The sequence below is a fragment of the Bicyclus anynana genome, chromosome 26, assembly GCF_947172395.1.
Source record: "Bicyclus anynana chromosome 26, ilBicAnyn1.1, whole genome shotgun sequence".
In the NCBI taxonomy this organism is placed as follows: domain Eukaryota; kingdom Metazoa; phylum Arthropoda; class Insecta; order Lepidoptera; family Nymphalidae; genus Bicyclus; species Bicyclus anynana.
Window position 1 is genome coordinate 8,957,546 of NC_069108.1, and position 13,125 is coordinate 8,970,670.

General features: G+C 34.8%; 1 protein-coding gene across 1 annotated transcript in view; it reads right to left on the bottom strand.

Moving 5' to 3' along the window:
- Positions 1–936: 936 nt before the first annotated feature.
- Positions 937–13,125, bottom strand: part of LOC112054429 (galectin-5) — a 29,504-nt gene continuing 17,315 nt past the window's right edge. The window contains exons 6-8 of the mRNA XM_052889987.1: positions 6,370–6,383; positions 4,740–4,892; positions 937–3,822 (exon numbers count right to left, since the gene is read on the bottom strand). Of these exons, the coding sequence (XP_052745947.1) occupies positions 3,772–3,822; positions 4,740–4,892; positions 6,370–6,383 (218 nt within the window). The 3' untranslated portion in view covers positions 937–3,771. The remainder of the gene's footprint in view (positions 3,823–4,739; positions 4,893–6,369; positions 6,384–13,125) is intronic.

A 13,125-nucleotide genomic window follows, 5' to 3' on the forward strand; every position in this document is an offset into this window, starting at 1 on the left:
TATAGGGTAGGGGAGGAGTAGGATAGGGGAAGGGTAGGGTAGGGGTAGGGTACGGGTAGGGTAGGGTTAGGGTAGGGATAAGGTAGGGGGAGGGAAGGGTTAGCATTAGCGGTAGGGTAGGAGTAAGGTAGGGGTAGGGTAGGGTAGGGTTGGGTAGGTTTACGAGCAGGGTAAGGTAGAGGTAGAGAAGTTTACATCAATTTTTACGCGGACGAAGTCGCGGGCGTCCGCTATTTTATATACTTTGGTTTACGTCATTATTTATACAACTAAACTTTAATCCTTATTAAAATAAATTATTTAATAATCACAAGGATATTATGGAGATAAGATTTGCCCTTTACAGTATGTTAATTACTTAAATAGTTTCGGAGTTACATACATACAAAATTTCTAAAAGACGCAGAAATTCCGCTATATGACGCCCCGCGCTTTCATTTACGTAGTTCCCGTTCCCGTATGAATATGGGGATCAAACATAGCCTATGACACTCGCAAATAACGTAGCTTTCTATTGGTAAAACAATTTTCCAAATCGGTCCAGTAGATCCAAAGATTACCTCCTACAAGGTGTAGGTAAGTTAGGGCTAGGTTTGGGGAAGGGTAGGGGTAGGGTAGAAGTAGAGGTAGGGGTTGGGTAGGGTAGGGTTGAGGTAGTGGTAGGGTAGGGGTAGGGTAGGGTAGGGGTAGGGTAGGGTAGGGTAGGGGTAGGGTAGGGTGGGATAGGGTAGGGTAGGGGTAGGGTAGGGTAGGGGTAGGGTAGGGTAGGGGTAGTAGTAATGTTGACATCGAATTTTACGCGGACGAAGTCGCGGGCGTCCGCTAGTTCCTATACATTTTTCGTTAGAGTTTGTAGTGAGAGAATAGACGCGCCATTTGGCTACAGACCCTTGTCAGTTATAATAATAAGGAAATTTGGAAATAAAAACCCCCAAAAATCAACATTTCTTATATTTCCCAAAGCAATCTTATATGGTTTAACATTAAAATATTTATAATATCTAAAATTAAAGTCATGTTATGAATTACATAAAATCCGTGTGTTATAATTTATCGTGACCACGAACCAATATTTAGCTAGACACCGCATAAAAATTGTTAACATTTGTGCGCTGCACTTATTTTCTGCGCTTCTTCTGTAATATGACTTATTTTAGTTTATAAATCGATGTTAAAATCTATAAAAGTGAAATCAATGCTTTAAGAACTATCATAAATCGATTATATAATGATTTATTTATTATTTTGCTATCCTCCGCGAAAAGCCACGATAAACTTTCGCAAAGTAAATGCTTGCTTCTATTCAATATCATAAATCGAGTTTATTTCTTAATTTTAGAATTTAAAGTGAGAGTTCATATTAAATGATTATGAAACACGGCTAAAACTTTATTTATTAAGCTTTATTTCTTTAGTTTTTTTTAGTAATTTCGTGCTAATTTTTCGATTTTCTTAGTGGATTACTGTAATATTTTATTTAATTGATGAATTGATTGTTAAGCACTTTTATTCTTTAAATAATTAAATAAAATAAAATAAATAAAATAAATAAAATAAATAAAGCCTTTATTTCCAATAATATAAAAGTAATTGCAAAACATTATACATAATAAATTTAGTATTAATTTTTAAACATGTCAATTTCAATTTGTACATTATAAGTTTGATTTAAATTTTGATTTGAATTTCAATTTTAAATTTTAAATGTTAAATAATTAAGTTCAGAAAAATGTTTTTAGTGAGTATTTCTCTCGAGCCATTGAATACTTCGTGACGCTACAGGAAACATATGTGTGACGCTTAAGATTTCTTTTTTGATCCTCTCACTTCGCACATGGTTTAGTTATGTGGTAAGGCTGTAAGTGAATAACCAAACGGCATCTAGCTAAATGTTAAGTCCGTGAATGTGAGTTTTAAAAGATTGTGAATGATGATGCAGTAATAAGATTCAGTGCCGTGTTTACGTTAAGGGCCCAAAGCAAGGCCCAGAAAATTATTGTATGTGTTTAAGGATATAGTAGGTACAGGCAATGGATAATAATTATTATTGATTTATTTTGCTACCCTTCGCAAAGGGCTGTACTATTTTCATATTCTGATGAAATTTTTTTTTTGTTTGTTGTTAGTTTTTGAATAACAAGGTTAGCCCTTGACTGCTATCTCACCTGAGGGCCTAGTGGCAGTTTCATACTGTTACTGTCACGTAAAGTAAACGCGAATTTCTAAGGAATTGAAACAGCGCCATCTAGTGGCACTACTGCACAACTGTTTAATTCCATATACATTTTGCGTTTACGTTACGTGACAGTAACAGTATGAAAATATTAAAAACTCAAACTAGGCACACTGATGATAAGTGACGATACATAGTATCTAAGATAGAATCAGTCTTACTTGGAACAGTTACAACTTTATTATATTTTTGTGATGAATAGCAAAATCAATCAATTTAAAAAAAAAATATTAAAAAAAAAGTGTGGACGCACGAATGGAGTTTACTCTTTCAGATCGACTGACTAAATAATGTTATGCAGTATACACTATGTACGTCTCAATACCTACGCCTGAAAAGTGAAAGGTGCGCAACCGAGGTGCAGCGGGCCGCGGTGTGCATGCCGTTGGCAGCAGTGCACGGTGAAAGGTGCGCAGAATAGGTTGCGCACAAAAAACGTAACGCTGTCATTCTTTCATCGAATTTTACTGTCCATATTTTTTACTGGGGGGTATACTTATATGAAAAATCGATTATTAAGAAGTAAACTCCAATAAACTCCAAAAATTATATATTTATATATTTTCACTAAATCGAGAACTTTCACTTATTTTCGAGTCAGTTACAATTATAAATCATTTTGCTACCTACACAGTATTATAAATATTATAAACTTTTTATGTTTTTCTTTTCAGATATTTCGCATAAAGCTTTTTTAAAGGCCCAATATGGCGACATTAAGAATTTAAATATTTTACAATTTAACATATTTTAGAACCTGACTGAAAAACAATAGCCTAGCCATGGTTCGGAAAAAAGATAAATAATCTAAAGCAAATCATCTCTCGTTTTTAACTCCGAAGCAAATTTTGACGTCGATATCTCTGTGTATTTCGTCCTTATTTCGTCACAATTTTTTCTCAGACCAATTATAGAAGGACCTGTATCGCACTCATAGTCACGGACAAAATTTTCTGTCATTTTCTGAGGAAAACGAGCTTAGATTTTGTATATGTCTTATACTAAACTAGAAGTTTCTGCCGGTTTTTTACACAATTCAATTATACAAAAAGGTATTTTTACGGAGCTCTTTAACCGACGAACATGATTACAACTATTTAACATCGATTCTATAGAGACAGTTTTTATAATCGCATTAGATCGTTGATCATATACTTTGACAGAAAAGTAACGTCTAGCGAGGCAGGACCAATAATTGGTCTGAGCAATTTTTTATTTAAGGTTAATAATAACCATAAATAAAAAATTACATTAATAAAAAAGTTTACATTCAATTGTATTTTACCCATTGCATAAAACACTTCTTCACATATATTTTCTTCTATGTATAAGTAAATAGCTCCACTTGGAACTATGTTTTTAGTTCCTAGCCGTTTATTTTGTCAACATATACATCAATGACTTAAAACAATATTAAAAATAAAGTACATTAATCACGCAGTGTTCTTATAAATTGATTTATATATAATTTGCAATATATTTTCTATAAAGACAACATATAAATATAAAGTTAATGTGTGTGATGAGTTAAGGCGCATTCAGTCCATCCAATCGTCGCCGCCGAAGTCTGCGCTATCCACTATGCGCACCTGAAAACAAAATTGAAATATTTACAAACTAGCAGACGCCGCGCGGTTTCGCTCGTGTGGTTCCCGTACCCGTAGAAATACGAGGATTGATAATATAGCTTATAGCTCTCGAGGATAGTGTACGGATGGGCAAGTAGATAAAATATCGATATATATCGAATCTATATATTTTTCAAACGTATCGATACATATTTTCACATTCCGTTTTCACTGCACACAAACAGGTCAAAGACTATAGATAATTTTCATTATTACTTATACTTATAGAAATAATATTCAATCTCTCCTATCATAAGAAATGCAACACTAATATGGGTAATAATGGCGGGTTAATGACGTTTACAATGCAATAGTCGCTTTGACGTTTGCTGTCAATTGTCATGTCATACTTATTTGTTTTATGGGCGCCATCTTGATATAACTCAAAAACTTGGGTTTTAATTTTATTAAGTTATATTCATTCACTTATTTAGATTTTAATAAAATCCTTGCATTTTTAAAATTTTAATGATACGGGGTACAAGAGTGGACCTGAAATGGACCATCTCCTTTGCATTGAGGCTTAGTTCCAATCAAATTAACAACAGCATTATCAGTTTAAAAAAAAGTGAGAATCTATTGCTGAGTTAAATAATTTATGCATGCTGTGAGTGGATGTAAAACAGCAAGAGGGTGCGTTTGTACATGAGAGTGTGCGTGCTTGTAAGTTTAAGTTATTATCTAAGAATCTTTAGCAATTTTTCAGTTTCATCGTAATCTAATGTTTAGAGCCAGGTTTTAACATTGATTCTACAAGCATTGTTAGTCAATGAACGCAATTCCATTACTAAGACCCGTGTTGAGTCTCCCGTGGACCCTTAGGACTGGATCACTTTGGGAACTATTGGCTTAGATGGCTAGCGGCCGGTGATAGTTACCTCTTCCGTAGGGCTGTCGCTGCTAAAGCCGCCGCCGAGTGCGTACCCCGCCAGGCCGCCGGCGGCGAGCGCGCCGACCCCCAGCCCCACCGCCGCGCCCGTGCCCAGGCCGCGCCGCGAGGCGGGCTGAGCGCCGTAGGCCGCGCCCGCGGCCTGCGAACAGAGCCGCGCGTGCTCGTTAGTATAGCGCGGGTGTTACTACCCGCAATACTACGAGATACGGGATAACAAATATACATAATATATAAATAATAACGAAGAGCAGCGATAGCCCAGTGGATATGACCTCTGCCTCCGATTCCGGAGGGTGTGGGTTCGAATCCGGTCCGGGGCATGCACCTCCAACTTTTCAGTTGTGTGCATTTTAAGAAATTAAATATCACGTGTCTCAATCGGTGAAGGAAAATATCGTGAGGAAACCTGCATACTAGAGAATTATCTTCATTCTCTGCGTGTGTGAAGTCTGCCAATCCGCACTGGGCCAGCGTGGTGGACTATTGGCCTAGGGGTTAGGCCTCATTTTGAGAGGCTCGAGCTCAGTAGTGAGCCGAATATGGGTTGATGACGACGATATAAATAATAATATGTACGAATGTTGTACATATTTGGAATCGTTATAAAAAACATGTTCGTTTTTAAGTTACATGTAAAACAATTATTTTCAATGCACCGTTAAAAGTACATACAAACAAAATTGTTAAACAAAAAAAAGTAATTAAGCCCGTATTTTTTACTTTGTACAAAAAAAAAACAAAACTGTCATTAGCTGAAACAACTATTCTAAAATATTTACCAAGTAAAATACCAACGCTTGAGTAATTTTTTAGCACGGTATGACTAAACTGCAATGAAGGTATGATTTTTGTATGTACTTTGTGGAAAAATCAATATAACTTAAAAAGGGTAAAAATTCGTCTCACACGGCGTTATTATAGTCTTGATGTCAACCATTAACCTGTAGAGTATACTATTCACGGTACACACTGTATACCCTCATCTTAATGTATTATGAAAAGGGCCTTTGAACCTACACCCTAGGTCACAAGTCCTGGGACCTGTTCGAGATGTTTCCTCTACCACAAAATGGCCACTGATACAATCACTATCGCTGCTAGTCGTCAATTTATATTAATTTTATACAGAGCCGATGGACGTTGGGGTCCCAAGGTGCTGGAATGGCGACCCCGCACTACAAAGCGCAGTGTTGGCCGACCCCCCACCAGGTGAACTGACGACATCAAGCGAGTCGCAGACATTCGCTGGATGCAGATGGCTCAGTGTCGTGATGTTTGGAAGTGCCTACAAAAGGCCTTTGTCCTGCAGTGGACTCCATCTGCTGATACGATACCATATATTTTTTTTAATTTAAAAAACATTTTTTTTAATTTAAAAAACATTTTTTTTTACTTTAAAAAAAACAAAAATCATTCATTTATCACACAAAGCGTTTTACAACGACTGAAAGTGCATGGATATTTCAAATCCCACAAATTTCAAATCGTCGAAGCATGGATCAAGACAATACATACATATAGACAGCAAACCTTGTTTTGTTTAGAATAGTAGCGAAAAGATGGACGGTCACAATAAGAAAATTGGAAAATTTCGCGAAATACAGACTTTGTCTTACCGCTCCTGCGTAGCCTGTAACAAAAAAAAAACTTTATAAGTATACTATATATATATATATATAGTGGACGCTCGCGACTTCGTCCGCGTGGAATTTAGTTTTTCACAAATCCCTCGGGAACCATGGATTTTTTCGGGATAAAAAGTAGCCTATGTGTTAATTCAGGCTATACTATATCTTAATACCAAATTTCAGCTAATTCGGTTGAATAGTCGAGGCGTGAAAGAGTAACAAACATTCATATAATCAAAATCATCAGTTTTTGCAAATCTCGGGAAACCATGGATTTTTTTCGGGATAAAAATGCTATGTGTTAATCCAGAGTAAAATCTATTTCCATTCCAAATTTCAGCGAAATCGCTTCAGTAGTAGCGGCGTTATAGAGTAACAAACATCCAAACATGCATACAAACTTTCCCGTTTATAATATTAGTAGGATATAAACTATTTATAATAAATACATAGAGTAGCCATACTCAAAGGGCGTTCCGCGAAGCCCCTGTAGGGTTCCGCGAAAGTTTAGAAAAAAATAAACAAAACACATCTCTCAGGTCGAACGTTTTTACGCGTCAGATCAAAAAACAGTTTCATACCTCGCAATAGTTTTTTTTTTCTTTTTTAATATATTCTATTATACTTGTTATGTAGTAACTAAGTATGTAATATTATAGGACTCAAAAGGTGATTACAAATATAAGAAAACTAATGTCGAACAAAGGTTATGATTCACAACACTTGTCAGGACAACTTAATTAACAAATCAAACTGTAACCAAAATAAGACCCTAGAATGGCAGAGAATGACCTTGAGTGGAGTCACGCACTTGTGAACGATGTATGTAGGGTTAAAGGATGCTAGACTGATATCAAACACTCCCCTTTTCCACTCAAGTCACTCTCCCCGCCTATCCCAAGTAACCCATAAAGAATTACACAACAAGAGATGTGGACGGCTCGAACGCCACGAGCACACTGAAGCCAACACCCAACACGAGATCGAGCGACGTCATATCCGACACAGACTACTATTTCCAACACTAAACGGCGATAACAGTAATAAGTATTAACATTATACATTGTACTTTTATTACTAATTCAGTAAAATGACAAGTGCAACTGTCACTGAAATGTCATTTTACTGATTGGAATATAATAATCATAGGATTAGATGCGAACCATGATAGCCCAGTGGATATGACCCGTTTGGGTTCGAATTCGAAGCTGAAGTGGCAATGGGCAGGCCACATAGTTTGAAGAGCCGATGGACGTTGGGGTTCCAAGGTGCTGGAATGGCCCCGCACCGAAAAGCGCAGAGTTGGTAGACCCCCCACCAGGTGAACTGACGACATTAAGCGAGTCGCGGGAATTTGCTGGATGCAGGCGGCTCAGTATCGTGATGTTTGGATTTGATGATGATGATTGATGATGATGATGATGATGATGATGACAATGCCAACCCAGCAGCGTGGCGAGACCAAGCCCCATATCATCTCTCCCTTATGGCATGGACATCTATTGACATCAAAATCAGTTTCGTTTGTAAATTTTTTGACGGTCTCCGTGGCGCAGTGGTATGGGCGGTGGATTTACAAGACGGAGGTCCTGGGTTCGATCCCCGGCTGGGCCGCTTTAGGGTTTCTTAATTGGTCCAGGTCTGGCTGGTGGGAGGCTTCTGCCGTGGCTAGTTACCACCCTACTGGCAAAGATATACCGCCAATAGATTTAGCGTTCCGGTACGATGCCGTGTAGAAACCGAAAGGGGTGTGGATTTTCATCCTCCTCCTAACAAGTTAGCCCGCTTCCATCTTAGATTGCATCATCACTTACCATCAAGTGAAGTCAAGGGCTGAAGCATAAAAAAAGAACAGTTCGGCGGCTTAGACATAAAAAGGGTAGTGGAAGATCCGTATTAGAAACGACCGTCACCCATTTGTTTAATGGGTAAAGTGTTTTATATCAAAATTTGGATGTTGAAAAATATATTGCGAGTAGGTTTCCTTGACACGTTCGCTGCGGCAATGATATTTCTGTAATTTTCTTTGGTGCAGTACGAGGTTTTTTGACCTCAGACTATAACTTAATGTGGTGTGGTACGAGGTCCCATCAACCTCATAACTCTTGAAGACGCTAGACGTACGAGGTCAATTGACGTCGTACCGCAACGAACGTGTTAAAAAAGTCCTGGCCAAACTAGCATTGATGATAGTAAAATAAATAAATAAATTAATGGCGCTTAATAGCGATGATGATAGTTTTTTAAATTGTATATAAATTAAGAGTATACTAATAGCAAAGCAATTTTGTAAAAGTAACAGGGTATCTGCGATCATTACTTTCGGAGCTACAGGGATTTAAAGGGTCAGATTTGCGGCGCTGCCGCGGATCCCTGAAAAACGCTCCATACAAAATGGTACGAACTAATGACGTCGTAGGTAATGCAATGATCGTTAGATTTGTATGTGCGTTCAAACAAAACTACTAATATCTTTGTTATTTGTGCCTTTATGTTTATAGTTCATGTATTAATAAATGTCACATTTAATGTAAGGAAGCTAAAACTGTATGAATTTTTATCTAATTACGATAAAAGATTTTTAGTAGATTTTGAAATTTTATAATTTCATTTATTTTGCAAATATTCAGACAATATTTGCTTTGTATGTATAAATTAGTTAACATTGACCCTATTTACCCGATTGTATCATAAAAATCAATATATTCAAACCTAGTCATCATCCCCATTGGGCCGAATATAGCGTGAATGTACTTATGTTAAGTTAATTTACATATACTTTGTAGTTACAACATCCTCACAGGGTTCCGATTGTAATAATTATGACATTTTATCTATGACATGTCTATACTATCTATACAAATATTATAAAGAGGAAAACTTTGTTTGTTTGTTTGATTGTAATGAATAGGGTCAAAAACTACTGGACCGATTTTAAAATTCTTTCACCATTCAAAAGCTACATTAGCTACCAGTAACATAGGCTATATTTTATTTTGGAAAAAAATAGGGTTCCGTAAGATTTTTGGGTTTTTCGGACACAAGGTGTAAAAAATCAACCAGAAATTTAGGGTAGGGGTAGGTAGAAGTAGGGTAGGGGTAGAGTAGGGGTAGAATAGGGTTAGATTACATCGAGTTTCACGCGGAAGAAGTCGCGGGCGTCGGCTAGTGTTAAATATTATAATGGAAATGTAACTTAAATAAATAAATAAAATAAATGTGTGCGTCGGCTATTTAGTTAACTTGGGCCTCACTGTTAAGTCTCTCTATTTATGTATCCCCACAGTTAGTAAATAAAAAAAACACATATTCACATAAATATTTTTTATTAACCATCACAAAGAAAAAGTTATACAAATGCAAAGTACTAAACGAATAAATGCTAAATTCAAAAAAGAAAAAAATCAAAATGGCGGCGTTTTTATAAAACCGTTTTTATCCGCAAAAAAAGACTACACTAGAAAGACTACATATTATAACTAATATATTGTGATTGAATAATTATTTGTATTTTACAAAAAACATTAACAACTTTACATTTTTTATTTATTTATATAACACTCTTATACCATATATCGGCAAACTACAATACTACACGTAGACAAAGAAATAAATAGACATTGAGAAAGAAAAAAAATCTCATTAAAAAAAATTCAACTTACAAAACACGGATTATAAAAAAATATATAAAAAAGAGACTTTTAATTTTTCACATCATATATCTCTTACGCCAATCACTTGTCTATTTACTTTTCTGTCTACGAATTTGCTCTCTGCGTTTTGCGTTTAAATCTATAAACATTTTTGGATAATTTAGAATTTTAATTTTTTTTTTGTTAATAAAAGCTTTGTAAACAATTATTATATTTTATAATCATGTTAATTTTATAAGATATAGTGCTGTGATACGACTGCCTAATAAATTAAAAAAAAAAAAAAACAAAAATTCAAGTAATAAGAAAGTTCAGGGTTTTTGAGAAAAATCAACACACATACATATCGGGCGATTACATAACCTTCTTTTTTAAATTGTGTGTATTAGAAACGACCGTTACCCATTTGTTTAATGGGTGAAGTGTTTTATATCAAAATTTGGATGTTGAAAAATATATTGCGAGTAGGTTTCCTTAAAAAAGTCTTGGCCAAACTAGCATTAACAGTTTTTTAAATTGTAAAAAAAATTGTATTTGTAAAAAGATACAACCGACTTCAAAATCTAAAGACATACCCACTAAACTAAAAAGTGAAAAATAACATCATAATATGTTCCACCTGCTGATCAGTATGAAGGCGGTGCTTAGCCGGTTTTGTCTTAATTTAAGCCATTTCTGACAGGACCACATGAAACAACACTGTCTGCAAAATCTAAATCTATAAGATATTCTCACATGGCTTGAGCACCGCCTTCATACTGATCAGCAGGTAGAACATATTATGATGTTATTTTTCACTTTTTAGTTTAGTGGGTATGTCTTTAGATTTTGAAGTCGGTTGTATCTTTTTATTAAAATTTTCATTATTTTTCCATTTTTAGTGTAAAATTTCATCTCATCGAATACATCAGACGCCTAATGTTGGTACAAAATTTTCTCTCTCAGCAATACAAATAAATCAAGCTCAAGCACAAAGTAGCTACCGTAAACTGTTAAGGGGTTCCCTTAATTGACCTTGGTCTTCATCATCAGACCCCTAATAACAGGCACAATTCATCTAGGTAGAAAGTTCTCAGCAATACGAATTAATCAAGGCCAAACACAAGGTAGTTACTGTAAACTGTTAAGGAGTTCCCTTAATTGTCCTTGGTCTTCATCACCAAACCCCTAAATGACAGTCACAACCTATCTATGTGGAAAGTTCTCATTAATACAAATTAATCAAGCCCAAACACAAGGTAACTGCTGTAAATCGCCGAGGAGTTCCCTCGTCTGTTTTGTGGCTCCATCATCAGATCGATTTTAAACCTTCATGAAATTGTAGTGCTTAAAAGTACTAAATGGAAAAATTTACAAACATACTAGACACCCATATAATTTTTAAAAGTTCCCCTCAATTTCTCCAGGATTCCATCATCAGGTCTTGACATGATGGCAATGGGACCAAATGGGGACTATACCGTTTCAAACAAAAAAGAATTTTTGAAATCGGTCCAGGCGTCTTTGAGTAATCGGTGTACATACATAAAAAAAAAAAATAAAAAAAAAAAATACCGACCGAATTGAGAACCTCCTCCTTTTTGAAGTCGGTTAAAAAGGGTATCTGCGATCATTACTTTCGGAGCTACAGGGATTTAAAGGGTCAGATTTGCGACGCTGCCGCGGATCACTGAAAAACGCCCCATACAAAATGGTACGATTTAGTGACGTCGTTGGCTCGCTGATCGTTAGATTTGTATGGGCGTTCAAACAAAATTACTAATATCTTTGTTATTTGTGCGTTTATGTTTATAGTTCATGTATTAATAAATGTCACATTTAATGTAAGGAAGCTAAAACTGTATGAATTTTCATCTAATTACGATAAAAGATTTTTAGTAGATTTTGAAATTTTATAATTTCATTTATTTTGCAAATATTCAGACAATCTTTGCTTTTTATGTATAAATTAGTTAACATTGACCTTATTTACCCGAATGTATCATAAAAATCTATATATTCAAACCTAGCCATCATCCTCATTGGGCCGAATATAGCGTGAATGTACTTATGTTAAGTTAATTTACATATACTTTGTAGTAACAACATCCTCACAGGGTTCCGATTGTAATAATTATGACATTTTATCTATGACATGTGGTAAATATTATAATGGAAATGTAACTTAAATAAATAAATAAAATAAATGTGTGCGTCGGCTATTTAGTTAACTTGGGCCTCACTGTTAAGTCTCTCTATTTATGTATCCCCACAGTTAGTAAATAAAAAAAACACATATTCACATAAATATTTTTTATTAACCATCACAAAGAAAAAGTTATACAAATGCAAAGTACTAAACGAATAAATGCTAAATTCAAAAAAGAAAAAAATCAAAATGGCGGCGTTTTTATAAAACCGTTTTTATCCGCAAAAAAAGACTACACTAGAAAGACTACATATTATAACTAATATATTGTGATTGAATAATTATTTGTATTTTACAAAAAACATTAACAACTTTACATTTTTTATTTATTTATATAACACTCTTATACCATATATCGGCAAACTACAATACTACACGTAGACAAAGAAATAAATAGACATTGAGAAAGAAAAAAAATCTCATTAAAAAAAATTCAACTTACAAAACACGGATTATAAAAAAATATATAAAAAAGAGACTTTTAATTTTTCACATCATATATCTCTTACGCCAATCACTTGTCTATTTACTTTTCTGTCTACGAATTTGCTCTCTGCGTTTTGCGTTTAAATCTATAAACATTTTTGGATAATTTAGAATTTTAATTTTTTTTTTGTTAATAAAAGCTTTGTAAACAATTATTATATTTTATAATCATGTTAATTTTATAAGATATAGTGCTGTGATACGACTGCCTAATAAATTAAAAAAAAAAAAAAACAAAAATTCAAGTAATAAGAAAGTTCAGGGTTTTTGAGAAAAATCAACACACATACATATCGGGCGATTACATAACCTTCTTTTTTAAATTGTGTGTGTATGTATGTTTCTTTGTTCCACCATAACTTCTAAATACTTCAATTTAGATTTGGAACTCTCGTACGAGTACTTAGAATGAAACAA